The sequence below is a fragment of the Xylocopa sonorina genome, chromosome 5 (genome assembly GCF_050948175.1).
Source record: "Xylocopa sonorina isolate GNS202 chromosome 5, iyXylSono1_principal, whole genome shotgun sequence".
NCBI classification, from domain to species: Eukaryota; Metazoa; Arthropoda; class Insecta; order Hymenoptera; family Apidae; genus Xylocopa; species Xylocopa sonorina.
The window spans coordinates 8,191,110-8,211,109 of NC_135197.1; the positions used below are offsets into that span (position 1 = coordinate 8,191,110).

Sequence of the window (20,000 nt, forward strand, 5' to 3'; positions counted from 1 at the left end):
CCTGGCGCCATCTCTGTGAAAAGTGCTCAAACTGGTCGCTCAGCGTTATCGACAGTGAAGTGAACTACTGAAGACTACTAGCGCCATCTCTGCGGGAAGTGCCGACACTAATTACCTACTATAGCTTCAGCGCTTCTCCGAGAGATGGCGCTAGTAGTCTTCAGTAGTTCACTTCACTGTCGATAACGCTGAGCGACCAGTTTGAGCACTTTTTACAGAGATGGCGCCACGAGCGGGAAAAATAACATTTTATATTAAAAATTATATTTATTCTATAAATGTAATTTAATACTTAGAAAACGCTTGAAAATATTGAAATATATTGCATTATAGAATAAAATAAAATAAACATCATTTTTCTTCTACTAAAATCGTGTATTTTCAACAACAGATATTCCTGCACGCGAGGCTTCCAGATTTCGCTGGATATCGCTGTATTATTAAGTGTCACTTAATATATAGAAAGTTTTACATCTCTAAATATACGTATATAAACGAAAAAGATAATATCTCGATTAGGAGATTCTGTTCTTTTATGTTTATGAATAAATTAAAAACACGTGCTAGAATAATAGAGGAACGAGAATTACTTTGCTAAAGATAAACCATGTTTTTGCGCGTATATTTTCAGGATGACTGGCGGGCGGCAATCATTTGTTTATAGATTTGCACGTTGCATTTATGGTTGAATAAAGTATGTAAATCGAGAAAAAAAGTAGTGATTAGATCAGCATGCCGATCATGATCGGCTAAAATTTCATTAAAAACTCAGTTCGCTTCACTGATGAAAATATACGTAGGAATAGCGGTTATTCAAACTGGCTGCATTGTTTTTGTTAATTGTTGACGGCGATATGAATATTGTTCGCGTTCAACTAATTTTTTAACTGCCCGCCGGGAATCATCTATTTTCAATGATTTTACTTAGTTGACGCATTTCTTATGGTTAAATTTATAATATTATTTGAATATAACCAACGTGCTGTTCCAAAAAGATGAAACGTCTGAAAAGCGAGTTAATTAACACGGCAGTCGAATCATATTTAAAACGACGCCACTATCAGGCAGGTTACATTCTGGTTCTTAGTTTAATTATTTTAGTGAAAATTTAACAGTTGTTAATAAAGACTACATAACCTCTCGGTTCTAAATATCACTTGTAGATCAGCGACGTTTTCTATAAAGGTAGTCAGGTACACTGTCGAACCAGCGATGAAATGACCCTGAATGCAACTGCTGCGTCTGCCACATCTCAAGATAATTCCATTATTTTTAGTGCCATTAGCATTGACGTTACAGCAGCAGATCAAGCGTATCAAAGGTTTGTCCGTGGTTCTTAAAGCATCCCTTAAGATTTGTTTTATTACATTAAGTTGATTGTATTTATTTCAGGTTAAAGATGTGGGTAAATATTGCACTCGATGATAAACTAAAAATGGAATTAAAAGGACTTCTATACCCTGTGTTTTGTCACTTATATTTAGAGATGCTACATGCTGGTAACAGGCAGGCAGCAGCTCAATTTCTAAAATCGCATCAAAATGAATTCAACAGCGAAACAGAGAAAGACTTTTTGGAGGAGCTCTCCAGTGTATTTTCTGTACAGGATATCGAATTGAGACCATTGGTGAACTCGTTCAGAACTAGAAAGTATAAAGTGGACATGTCGGATATTGCTCATTTATGTCTTCAACAATTCCTTTCGAAACATGGTCATATTATATTAATGCAGGTAGTAAAAAGAAAATTTTGTTCGATACGAAATTATGCTTTGATTATCGTACAAATTTCGATCAATGGTATGTACATTTTTATTATTTAGATAATAAATACACACGTGACAATAATTAAAAAAATGGACGTACCAGAAACCGATGCAGAAGGATTTGAGGAATCAGGTTCACGTCCCGAAGTAGGAATTAATGGATGTGTGGAACAGCCATCAGGTACTGGAGCAGATCGTGAAATGAGAGAATTACAAGAAGCAATAAGATTAATTAGAAATAATGCTCACCAACCTCTGCGTATATTTGCAGTTAATAATGCCGTTGAAAAGTAATTATACGAAAAACTGACTTGTCTATACAAAAAAAAAAATGACTTTGTTTAAATCTAATAGGATAATTACTAGAAAGTGATAAAAATCGTATAAACTGTTTACTTTTATAGTGCAAGCAGCGGTATAATTCCACCTAATATGGATAAATTAGCAGTAGGGTTTAGCACTACAGAGATTAGGCTGTGGGGTATAAGTGAAACAGTATTAATTAAGCCAAAGTATGAGGAGCCTTCTTTTACGTTCGCTTCCGATATTCCATTTCTAAATCAATTTTACGAGACATCGGATAAAACGTAAGTTTCTATAATTTCAATTTAAATAAACTAAACTAGTTCTATTAAACAAAAACGATATGAAATTATATATTCATATATTCTGTTTTAAGAACTGAAGGAGGGGCAGTGATACTTAGAGGTCATACGGATATAGTACATGATTTAAGGTTTATTCCAGAGTCGGAAATTTTGCTTTCCGTTTCAAGTGATAAAGATATGAGGGCGTGGAGACTTAATGATTATACGTGCGCCGCAATTTATAGGTATCCACTTACACTGATTGTGTCTAAATATTTAACAACATAAAATCATTAATATCCTTAAAAAGTAATTTGTTCCAGTGGTCATAATTATCCTATATGGTGTATGGATCTTAGCGTATTCAATCTGTATGTAGCAACTGGTTCTCATGATAGAACTGCTAAGTTATGGTCTTTAGATAGGGTATTTCCATTACGCATATTTGCTGGTCATTTTTTAGATATAAACGTACGTATTTCAACTAGAAATAAAATAAATATTCTATTTTTATATATTAAAAAATATATATATACGAAAATGTGAAAAGTAAAGAGAAAAGGAATTTATCTGTCTCGTAATTTTATGTTACATCATTTTGTAGTGTGTAAAATTTCATCCAAGCGCCCGATATTTGGCAACTGGATCTGCTGACAAGACTGTAAGATTATGGGACAAAGATGATGGGAATTTATTAAGGGTATATATTGGAGCGCAGTCAACGATTTATAGTTTAGCTTTTAGTCCGGATGGAAAATATTTGGCAGCTGCAGGTAAAAGAATCTACTTTGATATTTCGTTAAAAATCACAAGTCTTATTTTAACAACGCCTAATTCATTTTAGGTGATGACAAATCCATTTGTGTGTGGGATTTGGCAACTAATGCACTGTTAACTGAACTTAAAGGTCACGAAGACACAATTATGAATTTAGACTGGAGTTTGGATGGTCAATATATTGCTAGTGGAAGTTTGGATGGCACTATTCGTTTATGGCCTACTCATGACCACATTAAAACTCTTAATAGGTAATTTGTTTAGCATTGGAAATTTTAACGAGTGTTTCTTTTAATATCGTTGAACTGTACTTCAGTCAATTAATAATTTATATAACTTTACAGTAACTCATCAAATCTAGTACCTGAAACCCAATCACCGCAAATATACTCAACTTACTGCTCGAGCATTCTATCTTTACGTTATTATAATAAAAACAACTCGCTCGTGTGTATTGGAACTGTGGACAATTTGTAACATACGAAAACAATATATTGAATATGATATATTTGAAAATTAGGTCTTTTATTATTCTGCTTTGTAAATATACTTACACTGCACATTCTTTTTAATACTGCGGCATCGTAATAAAAAACAAACGCTAACTTCTCGAAACTAATCATTCAAACCCTATAGGTGCATTATGTAACAAATGTCGACGTAATTTGCTTTGCATAGAATCCAAGAAAAAAGACGAACACGAACCACAATATCGACCGCCACGTTTCGATGTTTCTAGTTATTCGTAAAGGTTCAGCCGTTCGTATACTAAAAACAAAAAGTTTTAAAGCTGTTAAATGGTTTCCATAAGTCTTATTTGCTTGTATTAGGGTTTTGTTCTTTCAACACGAAATAATCTATCCTCTAATTTACTTCTTATTTAGATATTTAACAAAAAAATGAGTAGTTACCATAATTTTAATTGTTTTTCAACGGTTTTAGTTACGTTCGATTCCAAGAAAATACTTTGTTTGGTAATTAATCGATCTTTGTCGTCTAGATTATTGGCAATGTCGTAATTCACACGAATAACGTTATTACTTTGGTCAATTCTTAAAAGATTATTATTTTCTTCAATAGAATTTCTTCGCGATTCAGTATGCTCGAAGATGTCGCGCAATTCGACGACACTATTTACACTACTGAAATATAGAAAAGACAATTTGTATTAATTTTCTTTTATACTATTAATATGTATATATCACTAGTGCGCAACGCAGTAAGAAAATATTACAGACTCTGTTCGGTTTAACTTTTCGCTTTCCCACTTCTGTGTTTCGTAGCACAACGATGGCCTTCTTAGAGTAACTCTTCCGGAAACGGAGTTACGTTGTCGAGGAACTTCCTAAATACAAAACGAACGCATTTTTTTTCATTATAGTTGTAAAGCTGTAGATTACGATAACTATATGTGTAACTACATATAATTTTACACTACATATAAGAGAAATCGACATGATAGAAAATATTGCCTTTATCGTATCTTGCGAAGTCAAGGGTCGTGAAATTGTTGCAATACTTGCTCTCCTTCTAGACATCTGCAAATGAAATGAATCAGCCAGAAAATAGACAGTAATTAACATAGAGTAAGTTAACATTTATCATTGTAAAATCTGTAATCTATGTGCGTGGCAATAAATTGCCTTGATTATACTAATAATTTTCGGACCATTGTTCGATTATTGCAGGGTAATCCGTTTCTGTATCGTATTTTAGGTAGGTCATCCCCTATATCACCGGAAGTTTCCTCTATCACGATATTATTTTTCAACAATATCTGCCTGGAAAGCAATGATTTTGTAAGTTTTTCAAATGTAATTGAAAACTGTACCTCAAAAAACAAGAATGTCGAGGAAGAATATGTATTGTTGAGATAGATTTATTTACTTGGTCTCTGCAATTTCCGTAGCTAGGTTTTCGCATCTGGAACGCAATAACTGCAGATACTTGTCGCCTATAAAAATCGCTCTGGAGACTCTATGCTCTTGGTATACTGCCCCGAGCGATTCAGCAGCACAAGAAATCCTATGAACGGACCGTGCTACCATGTCTAACCGGTGACGTACCTTTTCTACTTTGTCTATCGACTCCTGATCCGTGCAAAGCGAGCATAGGTCCTGTTACGAGAAGAAAAAAATAATTTCTTTCCCTTAAGAGGACGAGGTGGATGCGTTTAAAGAAATAACAAATTATACCAGCCTTTATGTCATCTTGCATCCTTTGAATCTCACGCATAAAATTCTGTTCAGACTGATCCCGTTGACGGAGCGACAACGCCATTCTCCGCTGCAGGGTGATTCTATCTGTACAAAGTCCTATCGAGAATGCAACATATTTGCGCTGCAATTTGAAAAGGATGTCAGTGTCTGTACAAGGTGAGTACGGATATTAATGCATATTTAATATCCTACTTACCTCGAGGTCATTTTCCTGTATATTCTCTCTGAAACAAAAGAATCAGACCGGAAGTAATATGTACTACACGGAGTACTGTAAGCATTCCAATAAATTGGAAGAGTAATATTGCAATGCTTACCTGTACACGCTATCTATGTCCTCTGAAGTTGATAATCCCATGGCTTGTAGCCTGCTGTCGTTGAAGCTAGGAAAAGCCGGAAATTGTTTGTCTTCGTCCAACATCTTTTCTCCTTGCGTGTATCTGTAGTGGCGTTGCGCATGATGATATCGTTCAGAGTCACCCTCGGACAAGGATCTCCTCGAGGCGAAGGATCTCTGCGGCTGGCAACATCGAACGAGGTACGTCCGCGTGAAAAAAGAATATTTCTCGTCTCTTAATCACACGAATTCTTTCTTTTCTTTTCGCTGATTTTCGCCGCTCTATAAATATCTCATTACGCGAGCAGAGAGCCGAAAGGAAATTTTAGCGAAGGCATCCGGGTGCTTCATTTCGAATTTCCCGGAGCTTTATATACGCCGAACGTTCCTCCGTCCTCGACGCCTCCAGAATAAATATTATTTTTCCTATCGAGCGGAATAGATTGCCAGATGTAGTGAGACCATACGGTGCAGTAACGATTCTAGGTGCGTACATTGTATAATATTTAGAATGTCTGGCAGTGTCGAAGGTCTACATCGCGAATATTGCCGCATTTATCGGTTTTCCTTCCGTTCTCCTCGCGCGTTAGATTATTATAAGATTGGAACCGTTTCGCGGTAAACAATCCTCTGGTACAATGAAAAGACGAACATTTTTATTACAATGAGAGGTTTTTACGTCGAATCAACGGAAACAACTGAAAATACTTTCTTCCGATTCGTTTGCCGAAAAAATGTTTACTTTATCAAAAAGATTACCAACTTGTCGTTTCTCTTGTTCCGAGTACAGACCCAACGTGTCCACCAGTTGATGGATTTCTTCTACACCGGAGAATTTTCGTAAAGTATCGCCAGTCGGAAAGGACAACAAGGGTTGCGACGATGGGCTGTTACTCTTCGATCGTTGTCTGGCGATCTTCGTTTCGTCCCGCGTGCATCTCGCTGCGCACAGGTTCCGTTCGATGGAATCGTCTTCGCTGTCGGAACCAATCGAGCTGTCCTCGTGACTCGACATTTCAGCACAGACTGATTTGTATTTCCCGAAGCGACCGGCAGTAGTCGCGTTCATAAACGAGCAGGGATATTCCGGATCTTTGACCCTAGCCAAATCTGTCAATCAGAGTGGAACGGATCTCCGATAATGTACATATATTTTATTCTCCCTTGCGGTTCGATATCGAGTTGCGCAATCGATTTACCGGGACGCGTAGAGGCCCGCGAACAAATTGGACGCGCGCGCGGTGAATTTCCACGCTGAAAATCGTTCGTCGCATTTGTGACGTGGCACGTTCCGAGTTCCTCGATTTTTTTCTCCGCAAACGATCGGGCGGCGTTGATCAAGTCCGGCGGCGAGCTGCTTTGCCGCGAACTGATCGCGACGTTTTTTTCATCGATGCCCTGATCAAAGAATAACAGTCGTCAGCAGGAAGAGGAATTATTTTTAACTCTTAACGGTTCAGCATCGGGTTTCTAATTTTAGATTAAGAATCTTAAACCCTAAGACCCTGATGAACCGAGTGTCATTTTCATTGATAGCTTCTCTACGATGCGCGAGGGGATTCCTTTATTTCCCTTACTTTGGCACAGTGAAAAGCGATCGAGGACGATAACGTATAGTTTATGAATTTCTACAAATCACATAGAATCCACTGACGCAACTGGAACTTTTGAAAGAACTTTTCTTGCGAATTATTGACCATATAAATTCACCGATTCTACGAGACCGTTCTATGAAACTAATTTAAATAAAACGAAATTACCGATACAATTGTATTTAAATATCCGAACAGGAAAAGATAGCATCGAATCCGTTAAGAGTTAATTGAACGGCTCGAAAGTGTCACCAGCACGGCTTACTTTAAATTGATAATTCCCATTATTATTCGACTGATATTGTTGCTCAGCAGAGGTCTCAGTAACGGCCGGGTAATTATCGACGATCGTGTCTTCTTTAACTTGAAGCAACTTGACAACAGGCGGGGACGACGGAGGAGCTTTCGAGGAGTTCGCGCCACCGGAGGACGATCTTTCACTGAGGCGATCCGGCGAGGAGCTGCTCAAGAATTTCCCACTCTCGATCAACGTGCGATACGCATTGACGATGCCTCTTTTCTGTAAGCTCGTCTGCCGATCGGTTTCACCGTTCCTCGTATCCGCGTCCTCTTGCGCGCGTTCGATTCGAACGGACGGACTGCTGGACGTTCGTCGAATATCGAGCGTCTCCTTTTCCTTCCCCTGATCGAGCTGCGTGATCACGTCGAACGATCGATAGAACACAGACAGCTTCCGTTTCGGTGTTCCCGCTAAATCGACGTCCTTCGACGTCGGGCAATTGGCCACTTTTAAGTACGTGGGCTGTTTTTGGCCCACGTTTGCTTTCGTCGATTTCAATTGCCCGTTACCCTCCGCGGATTCATCCATTTAGCAACTCTTAGGTCGTTTACCACGATAATCGTATGCTCTTTCGAATGTGCGACGTTTTTCCTATCTATTCGAATGTACAAAGAAAATAATGAACCTTGAGTGCGATTGAAAAATAAAAGTTAGAGTGGTAGTGGACGCGATTGTCGTGCGATGTCCATTTTTCAGCGCGCGTGGAAGTTGATGAGAACACCCACAGAAAGTTGTAACACTGCTAACCGTGTCGTGCTAAGCAGATTGTTACGCAATATCGTACGTATATCGATACCAGCGAGTAAAGAATTATGCAGGGGGATCCGCGCGTGTCAAATCAACCAGAATCTCTTAATCGACGCTGATGGAATCGCGACCCATGCATCGACACGGTTTCCTTCTGCAGATAAACAATCCGCATAGATTAGACCAGCCGTTAATTAGAACCATCGCCGATTTACCCAATTTAGCGCGGCGATCATATCATTGAGGCAATAAATTGGCTTGTCCTTGCTACTGGATGGTAAACGTTAACCGGCACATTAAACATTCGCATATGTTCCGAACTTCTACGCGTTAGCTCATTAAAACGTAACACACCGACAGCCACGCGGTTAAAGTACGACGAGTCTTAATTACAACCACAAATATGCACCGTGACTGGAATCTCGATGCGCGCGATGTCTTATCCCTTAACTCTATTGCCTGGAGTTCGCTAATTTAACGGCGATATATAATATTTGCCAAAAGCTTTAACGGGTAAGACGTAACTCGCGTCGAGGTTCCCTCGAGCATCTGATTCTGAATGCTGTTAAGTTGCAGCACGAGCCGAACTACTTTGACGAACCGATTGGTTTGTCCAGTTTCTTAAAATAAATACTAGCGAGGCAAGTGATGCGACAAATGTAAAACGGTACTGTTCTTTCGCACTTGACCGTGATATTACGAAGGACGACAAATCTTATTACGCGTAATACCATTAGATAGTTCTAAGATTTCGTATGCAAGGGAATTAACAGCGTACCTAGGGTATCGCCGCGTCCTCGAGATTTTATATGAAATTGCACTGCCGCAATTAACTAGCTCCTTTAATGTGAACCGAAATTGCGCTCGTCATCGAAATGCGTCTACGTGAAGTAATGATTCTATTATTATAACGAATTCATTGAACGAGATTCTACTCATCCAGACCACTTAAGCGCGGGATTCCCTTGTTTCTTTTCGAATCTGACTCACTTTCCATATGAATGAAGAATGTACATGTGTATACGAGAGCAACAAGCGGAACGAGTCGTTAAATGTAAAGGTTCTCTTACCTATCTCGTCGGTATTTTACGCGACATCGGTGGTCGCACGTTCGTGGTAACAAATCGTTTATCTCTTGTAATGAAAAATCGCACCGGAAGTTGTTACGCTTCGCCTGATACGCATCAGTCGTTTTCCTCTTAAAAAGTGGCCAGACTCGCTCGTGTATGGGAAATCGAGCAGTTAAATTTGAAAATAAGCAACGGAATACGACTAGCACGAACGCCGTAACCAGACTGAATGCGAATGCGTGTAAAACTGCTCTCTTTCTCGCTCTATCTCCCTCTCCCCTTCGAGTTCTCTCCTCGTCTTTCGGATCGTGCCTCTTTTTCTCACTTTTTACCAGCTTTTCTCTCTTCTTCTCACCTCCTCCAAACGCTGTTTTTCCTTGCCCCGTTTCTCTTTAGCGGTTCCAGCTTCTTTTGATCTGGCCTGTGAATGTTTTCGAAACACACGCGCCAGGTTTACGTGCATACATTAAAATGCACGCCTAGACGATCACGGGGACTCACAATTGATAGATACGCGCTTCAGTTTAACCGACGCGATTCTGAAAAGTCATCTATACGCATATTAATAATTCTTTTCTTACTGTTCAACCGTTTTGTTGGGAATACTCTTGTTTCCTGTCCTACCTTATAATATTGGTTTTCTAAAAACGATGCGACAGTCCGTTAATTCAAAGAAGTTCTTCTTTACTACGGATGTTTGACTTTGTTAATATCCGTGATATTTCTTTTACAGTTTCCTGGTATCTCGAGTAATTTCTTTGTGTACAATACTTGCCAGATTTGTTTATAATCGTAACGTTTATTTTTTTGTTACAGTTGATAAGTAGAAATTTGTGGGGACTTTAAATAGCAATTTTATCGTGATATACGTGCCATCGTGATTTCCAATATATCTCGAGAAAAGTTAGTTATTTTTATGCGCGTGCATTTTAAAGAAAGTATTCAGGCCAATGTCGTGCGTGTGTGAACCCACAAGTTCTATTTTTATGGGAAACCCTTTGGTAAGTAAATCGCACGACTGCGAGTACCGACATTTTCCGCTTTGATGATAAAGCGAACGCGAAAGTTGGTGCGCAATTCATTAGAAATGTACGCAGGAGTATTGTTGACTGTGATAGATTAAATAATCGGTATTCTTCTTATTCTACGGGCTTTGCTCCAAAGAAAATAGAGGATTCAGACATGAAGGAAAACTTCCAGAACTCCTCTCCATTCGTATGTATACGCGGCTTTTGTTACAGAAATAAATGCTTATCATTCATGATCGTCCAACAACGACAGAACTTCGGGAAGCGTGGATTTTTCTATCCTTTCCGAGTCTGCCTTTTAATCAAAGTTATTTCAACGAATCTGCTCTTTCGTTTCGCTTGATCGTCGGCTATTCAAGGCGATTCGATGATACGTAAAAACAAGAAAAAACAACTTTGCATCGTCGCTTAGTATCATAATTAACTTTGGAATAATAGAAGCAGTATTTCATTCCACGGTTGCATCAAAATCTATCATAAGCGTTCTACAATCTTCACTGACTTAACATTATATAAGGATTTTATCTGAACAAAGACCAACTGTTGCATGATTAGTCGTTAACTATGTACTAATTATCGTAATTAATAGTATGACACGAATCGCCATGGAATTAATGTCAATTACGGAACACTGGAGCCTCGACTCGGGTAAAAATCAAGTTTAATCTCGATGCACTTTAAGAGCTACAGGATTTAAAAACATTTTTTAAGTCGCATGCTTTATGTTGGAAGATCAATTTATTGATCACAAAATATTCGCGATAGCTGTTGCTTTTCTCTCTCTCATACACACAGGCACACACACACTATATCTCTCTCAAGATCCATACTTCTGTAAACATTTTCTTAAGCTTTTTAAGGATCGCAAAAGTCACAAAATACCGCGTGTCACGTTGGTTAAAAGTTTTAAATCCGATTGGCGGCAGAGAAGTGTGGCTAACGGCTGATACGTAATATGTTAATCATCGCATATTCTATTACATCCTTGGTACTTTCTCACGCAGATACGGCGATTCATTTTTATTTTTTCCTCTTCTCAACGGGGATATCCACAACCGGACTGGCGTGAATCTCTGTACCAGTCTTCCTTCTATCCGATCCATGGCTCCATTCAAGCCCGCTTGACCTTTTGCTTTAGTCTCGAACTGCACGCTACGCGGATTGGTGTATCGGCACTTGTTTCGATCTTCTTCGTCCGATCTCTTATCACAGAAATGTGTAACAGCATTTTGTTGGTCGTCTGCATCCAGGTATTGCTCGTCACAAAGATGTACGCATTCGGAGAAGATCTCATCGGTAAATAGAATATGCATGGTTCTTTTTGTTAATTGTAATCCTCGCGCGACGAACGATCTCTTCTACTTTGAAATGTGTAATTACAAGCGTTTAAAAGTGTCAAAGCAACGTTTATCTTGTCCACTATAAATGCCCAGATAAGAACGAATCGTTTCTCCTTTTTTATGCATACCGATGTGCAGTTACGAGTGGGACTCTGACGGACCGTTTCGGTTTTCGTTTCGACGTTCAAACGCGCGGCATCGTAGCCCGTAAATTTGGTATTCCGCGCAAAACGAAATATGCGTGTAGTGCATATGTATATTTGCATACGGTTCTGAGGCGTCATAATTTCTCGTCGACTATGAATTGTTGCGAGTTCAGGCTCCACTCCGCGATATGGCAAGGATTTCGCCGGGCGTTGACCAATGGTTAAACAATAAAACAGATTCGAAAACTTGAAATTCCACTTCGTTCGCCGAGAATATCCCTTGCTCCGATCAAGGTAATGTTTCAAGGATCAAAGAGAATACTAGTCACCCGTTTCTTTTCTGTTCCTCATAGAAGGGAGCCCATGCACATTGGAAAATGGTCGCCCGGGGATTTGTAAGAAATTACCCGAATGTGAAACCAGGCTGAAGGAAGTGCAACAGGGTACAAGAAATTCAGATTCCCCGGGAAGGTGTGGATTTGACGGATTCATCGAGATTGTTTGCTGTCCACCAGCCGCGATGAAAATACAGCAGCGTCTTGCCGATGTTGGTAAGTTTCCTTCTTCTTCTTCTTAACAAGTTATTGCCTTAGAACAAATATATAATGATAATACAGTAAACTGTAGTTTAAATTTGTATAAGTAAACGGACATTATGAAAACGGCAAATTTAGATGCGTTGATAGAATCTACCAATGATTAATCTTCTACAACGGTTAAACTTCTAGTACAATGCTTCTTATATAGGAAGCGTATGTTTCAAGGTTATTTTTACAAACTTGAGAAGATCAAGGTGTTTATAATGCGAAAGTTCACAGTTACTTATGACATAATTGTGTTGACTGTGTGATATGCAAATATATACGCACGTGCATGAGTCATGACCGCTTGTATACGTGAAAAATATTACACATAGCACATTAAAGTCTTTAGATCATCATTAACAATTGATATAACTTAACTAAGTAATATCTCACATGTTTCTACGTACGTACTTTTCAGTACGGAATGAACATTGCATACGAAAAAAATCATTATGTGAATGTAGCGTACTAATATACCAAATTTATTGTATTTCATCCTAATTTAGAGTGAAATATAAAATTCATAAAAATACGATGAAAAAGGGGCTCCCTGATAAAATATTACGATCATAAAGTGGATATAAATCACTTGCTATGAAGTCGATTTACATGCTCCATTTAAAATTTAAATATCCGGCTTTCCTTTTGACAGAAGATTCATGTATATTTATGTAATGCGTAAAATAAAGTATATATACTATAAAAAGTACTTTATTAAATATATAGCCAGACCTATTTTCGTATCTGTACAATCTTATATGAAAATTTAAATTCTTTCCTGTCAACTCATTCTAGTAACAATGATTTTCAGCCTGCGAAGAATACAATTCTATATCGACGGAAGTAAAATTAAATGATGATCGAAGAAATTTGAAAAATCGGATGATTGTGATACACTCTGGAATGCAGGCTAAAGTTAATGAATACCCATTCGTGGTGGCTTTAGGGTACGAGAACAATGACAGGGTCAATGATCCATCACCTATAAAATACAGCTGCAGTGGAACCTTGATATCTCTCAAACATGTGTTAACAGCAGCACATTGTGTGAACAATATAAATAAACAAGTCCCAATCGAAGTAAGTACCGTCTTAAAAAAATAAAAACGATTTAAAATAGCGGGACTTACTTGTCCCTCTTGGTCACTCTACTTATTACATTCGAGTTGAGATAACATTATAACTGGTAGAGAACAAAACAAAACTTTGATTGTTGGTCATGTTTATACTTGCCATTGTGCGATTTCATTATCGATTTCTCTAATTAATTAAAAATGTAAGTATATATAAAAAATATGAACGAACTTTTATACGTTGATTCAGGTTCGATTGGGGATTGAAAATATAAGGAGTACAGCGGAAAACGTGCAACGAATCCCAGTGGACCACATAATATCCCATCCAAAATACAGACGCACTTCGAGTTACAACGATGTCGCGATTTTGGAGCTGAAGAGAAAGGTCCAACTTACGAATACGGTTAAACCAGCCTGCTTGCAAACGAAACCTTTGTCAAATTTAAATATCATGCGTGTATCGCCGCGAACATCCTTAATGGTGATTGGTTGGGGAGCTACGGAGTTTGGCGCCGACCCCTCGGACAAGTTATTGAAGTCATATGATCTCAGGTAGAACATTTCAGATCCAACGGTCGTGTTGTAAAAAACTTCCAGATTTTAATTTGCCAAAAATTACAGCATCGTCAGTAGAGACGAATGCGCTAGATTTTTCACTGGATTGCCAAGATTACCCCGTGGTATCGACGAAAATCTGATCTGCGCTATAGACACGAACAGCAGCAGAAGATCGGACGCTTGTACTGGAGACAGCGGTGGACCATTATTAATATCAAACGAGAACGGCCAAAGCGTAATTGGAATCACAGCTTTTGGACAATCCTGCGGTAGCTCTGCTCCAGGTGTATACACTGCCGTGTATTCTTATTTAAATTGGATCGAGGAACAAGTTTGGGCCAGTCACAATTTACTAAGCGTCCGTTCAGCATTTAACGACACAGAACAGGACGACGTTTCAGACGATTAACAGAATTGTATCGCATCGCCGAAATTATTCCCTGCTATGAATTCCACTAATATCTGATCGCGCGAATACTATCGAAGACAATAAATACACGTGATAAGGAATGAACAAAACGAGTATACATTAACAAATAATATAATATCTACCGTGCCAACTTAGATACGTGATCAGTGACGATTTTTAATACTCACGAAGCAAATTATAAGTACGTACAATGGAGCGTGGACGACAAAATGGAGGAACATAGAAATCTATCAGTTAACGAGCGAATGAAGAAGCTAATTGATTGTATTTTGCTAAGTTAACGAAGAAATAAAATGAAGTTTTCATATTATGTGACGAGGAATTTGAGAAAATGCAATGGACGGTTCAGTACGCTTAATAAGGGCCTCGTACCTTTAAAGTCACTATACTTTTTCTTTTAACATACAATAGATACAGAGAAACAAACCAGCACCAGGATTCACAGCATAAAAAAATACGTCAAAAAAAAAAAAATATTGCATCGTCGCTTGGTATCACAATTAACTTTGAAACAATAAAAGCAATATTTCATTCCACTGTTGCATCAAAATCTATTATAAGCGTTCTATAATCTTCACTGACTTAACATTATATAAGGACTTTATCTGAACGAAGACCAACTGTTGCACGATTAGTCGTTAACTATGTACCTATTATCGTAATTAATAGTTTGACACGAATCGCCATGGAATTAATGTCAATTACGGATCACTGGAGCCCCGACTCGGGTAAAAATCAATTTTAATCTGGATGCACTTTAAGAGCTACAAGATTTAAAAACATTTTTTAAGTCGCATGCTTTATGTTGGAAGATCAATTTATTGATCACAAAATATTCGCGATAGCTGTTGCTTCCTTCTCTCTCATACATACAGACACAAACACACACACTATATCTCTCTCAAGATCCATACTTCTGTAAAAAATTTCTTAAGCTTTTTAAGGATCGTAAAAGTCACAAAAAACCGCGTGTCACGTTGGTTAAAAGTTTTAAATCCGATTGGCGGCAGAGGAGTGTGGTTAACGGCTGATACGCAATATGTTAGTCATCGCATATTCTATTGCATCGTTGATATTTTCTCATGCAGACACGGCGATTCATTTTTATTTTTTCCTCTCTTTTCAACGGGGATATCCACAGCCGACTGGCGTGAATCTTTTTACCAGTCTTTCCCTTCTATCCCATCCATGGCACCATTCAAGCCAGCTTGACCTTTTGCTTTAGTCTCGAACTGCACGCCACGCGGATTGGTGTATCGGTATTTGTTTCGAACTTCTTCGTCCGATCTCTTATCTCAGAAATGTGTAACAGCATTTTGTTGATCGTCTGCATCCAGTTATTGCTGGTCACAAAGCCGTACGCAGTCGGAGAAGATCTCTTCGGTAAATAGAATATGCATAGTTCTTTTTGTTAATTATAATCCTCGCGCGACGAACGATCTCCTCTACTTTGAAATGTGTAATTACAAGCGTTTAAAAGTGTCAAAGCAACGTTTATCTTGTCCACTATAAATGCCCAGATAAGAACGAATCGTTTCTCCTTTTTTATGCATACCGATGTGCAGTTACGAGTGGGACTCTGACGGACCGTTTCAGTTTTCGTTTCGACGTTCAAACGCGCGGCATCGTAGCCCGTAAATTTGGTATTCCGCGAAAAACGAAATATGCGTGTAGTGCATATGTATATTTGCATACGGTTCTGAGGCGTCATAATTTCTCGTCGACTATGAATTGTTGCGAGTTCAGGCTCCACTCCGCGATATGGCAAGGATTTCGCCGGGCGTTGACCAATGGTTAAACAATAAAACAGATTCGAAAACTTGAAATTCCACTTCGTTCGCCGAGAATATCCCTTGCTCCGATCAAGGTAATGTTTCAAGGATCAAAGAGAATACTAGTCACCCGTTTCTTTTCTGTTCCTCATAGAAGGGAGCCCATGCACATTGGAAAATGGTCGCCCGGGGATTTGTAAGAAATTACCCGAATGTGAAACCAGGCTGAAGGACGTGCAACAGGGTAGAAGAAATTCAGATTCCCCGGGAAGGTGTGGGTTTGACGGATTCATCGAGATTGTTTGCTGTCCATCAGCCGCGATGAAAATAAAGCAGCGTCTTGCCGATGTTGGTAAGTTTCCTTCATCTTCTTCTTAACAAGTTATTGCTTTAGAACAAATATATAATGTTAAGACAGTAAACTGTAGTTTAAATTTGTATAAGTAAACAGACATTATGAAAACGGCAAATTTAGATACGTTGATAGAATCAACCAATGATTAATCTTCTACAATGATTAAACTTCTACTACAATGCTTCTTATATAGGAAGCGTATGCTTCAAGGTTATTTTTACAAACTTGAGAAGATCAAGGCTTTTATAATACTAAAGTTCACAGTCACTTTTGACATAATTGTGTTGACTGTGTGATATGCAAATGTATACGCGCGTGCATGAGTCATGACCGCTTGTATACGTGAAAAATATTACACATGGCACATTAAAGTCTTTAGATCATCATTAACAATTGATATAACTTAACTAAGTAATATCTCGCATGTTTCTACGTACGTACTTTTCAATACGGAATGAGTATGACATACGAAAGAAATCATTATGTGAATGTACCGTACTAATATACCAAATTTATTGTATTTCATCCTAATTTAGAGTGAAATGTAAAATACGTAAAAATACGTTGAAGAAGAGGCTCCCTAATAAAATATTATTATCATAAAGTAGATATAAATCACTCGTTATGAAGTCGATTTACATGCTCCATTTAAAATTTAAATATCCGGCTTTCCTTTTGACAGAAGATTCATGTATATTTATGTAATGCGTAAAATAAAGATACTATAAAAAGTACTTTATTAAATATATAGTCAGACCTATTTTCGTATCTGTACGATCTTATATGAAAATTTAAATTCTTTCTTGTCAACTCATTCTAGTAACAATGATTTTCAGCCTGCGAAGAATACAATTCTATATCGACGGAAGTAAAATTAAATGAAGATCGAAGATATTCGGACGGATTGGTTTACCACGTATACGCTGGAATCGGAGCTAATGTTAATGAATATCCATTCGTAGTGGCCTTAGGATACGAGAATACTGACAGGGTCGTTGATCCATCACCTATAAGATACAGCTGCGGTGGAAGCTTGATATCTCCCGAACATGTGTTAACAGCAGCACATTGTGTGAATAATATAAATAAACAAGTTCCGATCGAAGTAAGTACCGTCTTAAAGAAATAAAAACGACTTAAAATAGCGGGACATACTGGTCACTCTAATTATTATATTCGAGTTGAGATAACATTATAACTGGTAGAGAACAAAACAAAACTCTGATTGTTGGTCATGTTTATACTTGCCATTGTGCGATTTCATTATCGACTACTCTAATTAATTTTATATTTTTATACGTCGATTCAGGTTCGATTGGGGAATGAAAATCTAAGGAGTACAGCGGAAAATGTGCAACGAATCCCAGTAAGCGACATAATATCCCATCCGAAATACAAACGCACTTCGAATTACAACGATGTCGCGATTCTGAAGCTGAAGAGAAAGGTACAACTTACGGATACGGTTAAACCTGTCTGCTTGCAAACGAAACCTTTGCCAAATTTAAATACCATGCGTGTATCGCCGCGAACATCTTTATTAGTGATTGGTTGGGGAGCTACGAACTTTGGCGACGACGCCTCGGACAAGTTAATGAAGACACATGAACTCAGGTAGACCATTTCAGATCCAACGGTCGTGTTGTAAATAATTTCCAGATTTTAATTTGCCAAAAATTACAGCATCGTCAGTAGAGAGGAATGCGCCACTTTTTACAGTGGATTCCCAAGATTAGCCCGTGGTATCGACGAAAATCTGATCTGCGTCATAGACACAAACAGCAGCAGACGATCGGACGCCTGTACTGGAGACAGCGGTGGGCCATTATTAATGTCAAACGAGAACGGTCGAAGCGTAATTGGAATCACAGCTTTTGGACAATCCTGTGGTAGCTCTGCTCCAGGTGTATACACTGCTGTGTATTCTTATTTAAATTGGATCGAGGAACAAGTTTGGGCCAGTCACAATTTTCTAAGCTTCCGTTCAGCATTTAACGACACGGAACAGGTTGACGCTCATTAACAGAATTATATCGCGTCGCCGAAATTATTCTCTGCTGTGAATTCCACTAACATCTGATCGCGCGAGTCGAAGACAATAAATACGCGTGTCGGTAAGGAATGAACAAAAGGAGTAAACATTAACAAAACCCTCTTTTATTCACATTTTGTACAAATGTATTTTACATAATGTCGATAATATCTACCGTGCCAACTTAGATATCGGGGCGGTGATACGTGATCAGCGTCGATTTTTAATACCCACGAAGCAAATTACAATTACGTACAGTGGAGTGTGGACGACGTTGGAGGAACGTAGAAATCTATTAGTTAACGAGCGAATGAAGAAGCTAATTGATTGCGTTTTGCTAAGTTAACGAAGAAATAAAATGAAGCTTTCACATTATGCGAGGAGGAATTTGAGAAAATACAATGGACGGTTCAGTACGCTTAACAAGGGCCTCGTACCTTTAAAGTCGCTACACTTTTTCTTTTAACATACAATAGATACAAAGAAACAAACCAGCACCAAGATTCAAAGCGATTCCAAGTAATCTAAGTTTACGATATATACGTTTCCACTTTTCCTAGTCGATGCGATTAATATTTCGTAAATCATAGAAACCATTCCAACACAATTAAATGCACAGTTTATACTTTCCATACAGATAGGTTGTTAAATCTAGGACGAATCGGAATCCTTATTTGTTCAACGAAGGATGCACAACGATTATAATACAGTGTGTTCGTACGCGATACACGATGTAATACTGTTACGATCAGGTGCAATTGTAGATACGTATTTAATTTACAGCTTAGCGAACGAATTCCAAAGAATTTCATTATTTCCACAAACGTATTCGGCCGTGACGTGCGTTTTAAATGAAATTAATCGGTAGCCGTTTCGTTCTTTACTAACACTGCAACTTCTTACGTTTAAGTTTGAGAAACTCTGTGCGTATAGATTGAAACGAAAAGTATTTCCATCGGAATAGCTACGTATTGCGTCCCCATCACCCATAGAAACTTTTCAGTTCCGCATCACTGGATTTCAACTTCTACATGATATTGAGAAACTGATTTAACGAGAACGATCTAAAAATATACGATTATACATTGAAAAAGTTCAATCACGGTTCATTCAGATTAATCAATCTAATTATTCAATACATTTACAGTCAGTCGAAAATCGATCAGCTATTCAACCCTACAGGTATCTAATTTAAACGAACGAAAGTTACTAAAAGCACAAAAAATAGTTTCCATTTCCTCTACAAGACATGTTTTTGGAAGTCATCTTCAGAGCCCGTCGATA

The 20,000-nt window shown here is 38.2% G+C and overlaps 5 protein-coding genes across 6 annotated transcripts; 3 read left to right on the plus strand and 2 right to left on the minus strand.

The window, feature by feature from the left end:
* Positions 1 to 534: 534 nt before the first annotated feature.
* Positions 535 to 3,645, plus strand: Wda (will decrease acetylation). Of its 2 annotated transcripts, none has more exons than XM_076895025.1 (10): positions 535 to 1,068; positions 1,164 to 1,321; positions 1,393 to 1,732; positions 1,823 to 2,055; positions 2,170 to 2,352; positions 2,445 to 2,597; positions 2,676 to 2,823; positions 2,957 to 3,125; positions 3,197 to 3,380; positions 3,474 to 3,645. In XM_076895025.1, the coding sequence occupies exons 2-10, from the start codon at positions 1,218 to 1,220 to the stop codon at positions 3,604 to 3,606; spliced, it is 1,647 nt and encodes a 548-aa protein (XP_076751140.1). In that variant the 5' UTR covers positions 535 to 1,068; positions 1,164 to 1,217; the 3' UTR covers positions 3,607 to 3,645. The 2 variants fall into 2 exon arrangements, with proteins under 2 accessions (XP_076751140.1, XP_076751141.1); XM_076895026.1 differs by having other exon boundaries at positions 535 to 1,064.
* Positions 3,636 to 8,116, minus strand: LOC143423590 (uncharacterized). Its single transcript, XM_076895027.1, has 12 exons — positions 7,543 to 8,116; positions 6,885 to 7,083; positions 6,449 to 6,795; positions 5,666 to 5,868; positions 5,545 to 5,572; positions 5,329 to 5,469; positions 5,017 to 5,246; positions 4,799 to 4,910; positions 4,602 to 4,667; positions 4,368 to 4,474; positions 4,041 to 4,271; positions 3,636 to 3,897 (listed from the first exon to the last, which is right to left on the minus strand). The coding sequence occupies exons 1-12, from the start codon at positions 8,104 to 8,106 to the stop codon at positions 3,771 to 3,773; spliced, it is 2,355 nt and encodes a 784-aa protein (XP_076751142.1). The 5' UTR covers positions 8,107 to 8,116; the 3' UTR covers positions 3,636 to 3,770.
* Positions 8,117 to 9,034: 918 nt separating this feature from the next.
* Positions 9,035 to 9,946, minus strand: LOC143424042 (uncharacterized). The gene is made up of 4 exons (XM_076895851.1): positions 9,929 to 9,946; positions 9,840 to 9,874; positions 9,396 to 9,785; positions 9,035 to 9,314 (listed from the first exon to the last, which is right to left on the minus strand). The coding sequence occupies exons 1-4, from the start codon at positions 9,944 to 9,946 to the stop codon at positions 9,257 to 9,259; spliced, it is 501 nt and encodes a 166-aa protein (XP_076751966.1). The 3' UTR covers positions 9,035 to 9,256.
* A 2,116-nt stretch (positions 9,947 to 12,062) lies between these two features.
* On the plus strand, positions 12,063 to 14,644 carry LOC143424043 (serine protease snk-like). Its single transcript, XM_076895852.1, has 6 exons — positions 12,063 to 12,116; positions 12,147 to 12,203; positions 12,235 to 12,460; positions 13,305 to 13,573; positions 13,817 to 14,121; positions 14,191 to 14,644. Exons 1-6 carry the CDS (start codon positions 12,063 to 12,065, stop codon positions 14,534 to 14,536), a joined length of 1,257 nt encoding a protein of 418 aa, XP_076751967.1. The 3' UTR covers positions 14,537 to 14,644.
* Positions 14,645 to 14,893: 249 nt separating this feature from the next.
* Positions 14,894 to 18,949, plus strand: LOC143424044 (serine protease persephone-like). Its single transcript, XM_076895853.1, has 10 exons — positions 14,894 to 14,925; positions 14,969 to 15,040; positions 15,155 to 15,285; positions 15,349 to 15,404; positions 15,464 to 15,650; positions 15,725 to 15,940; positions 16,484 to 16,681; positions 17,521 to 17,789; positions 17,994 to 18,298; positions 18,368 to 18,949. The coding sequence occupies exons 1-10, from the start codon at positions 14,894 to 14,896 to the stop codon at positions 18,705 to 18,707; spliced, it is 1,806 nt and encodes a 601-aa protein (XP_076751968.1). The 3' UTR covers positions 18,708 to 18,949.
* The last annotated feature ends 1,051 nt before the right edge of the window (positions 18,950 to 20,000 follow it).

Bases quoted from the DNA above. Each gene is read 5' to 3' on its own strand.
- Wda (XM_076895026.1), top strand. From the start codon at position 996: ATGAAACGTCTGAAAAGCGAGTTAATTAACACGGCAGTCGAATCATAT. The intron at 1,733-1,822 runs GTAGTAAAAAGA...TTTATTATTTAG, and splicing joins GTCATATTATATTAATGCAG to ATAATAAATACACACGTGAC. The intron at 3,381-3,473 runs GTAATTTGTTTA...ATAACTTTACAG, and splicing joins CACATTAAAACTCTTAATAG to TAACTCATCAAATCTAGTAC.
- LOC143423590 (XM_076895027.1), bottom strand. From the start codon at position 8,106: ATGGATGAATCCGCGGAGGGTAACGGGCAATTGAAATCGACGAAAGCA. The intron at 5,470-5,544 runs GTAAGTAGGATA...TTCAAATTGCAG, and splicing joins TACAGGAAAATGACCTCGAG to CGCAAATATGTTGCATTCTC. The intron at 4,911-5,016 runs GTAAATAAATCT...ATTGCTTTCCAG, and splicing joins ACGGAAATTGCAGAGACCAA to GCAGATATTGTTGAAAAATA.
- LOC143424042 (XM_076895851.1), bottom strand. The intron at 9,786-9,839 runs GTGTGTTTCGAA...GAACCGCTAAAG, and splicing joins TATGCACGTAAACCTGGCGC to AGAAACGGGGCAAGGAAAAA. The intron at 9,315-9,395 runs GTAAGAGAACCT...TCATATGGAAAG, and splicing joins GTAAAATACCGACGAGATAG to TGAGTCAGATTCGAAAAGAA.
- LOC143424043 (XM_076895852.1), top strand. From the start codon at position 12,063: ATGAATTGTTGCGAGTTCAGGCTCCACTCCGCGATATGGCAAGGATTT. The intron at 12,204-12,234 runs GTAATGTTTCAA...AGAGAATACTAG, and splicing joins TATCCCTTGCTCCGATCAAG to TCACCCGTTTCTTTTCTGTT. The intron at 12,461-13,304 runs GTAAGTTTCCTT...AATGATTTTCAG, and splicing joins GCAGCGTCTTGCCGATGTTG to CCTGCGAAGAATACAATTCT.
- LOC143424044 (XM_076895853.1), top strand. From the start codon at position 14,894: ATGGACGGTTCAGTACGCTTAATAAGGGCCTC. The intron at 14,926-14,968 runs GTACCTTTAAAG...AACATACAATAG, and splicing joins GTACGCTTAATAAGGGCCTC to ATACAGAGAAACAAACCAGC. The intron at 15,941-16,483 runs GTAAATAGAATA...TGTTCCTCATAG, and splicing joins AGTCGGAGAAGATCTCTTCG to AAGGGAGCCCATGCACATTG.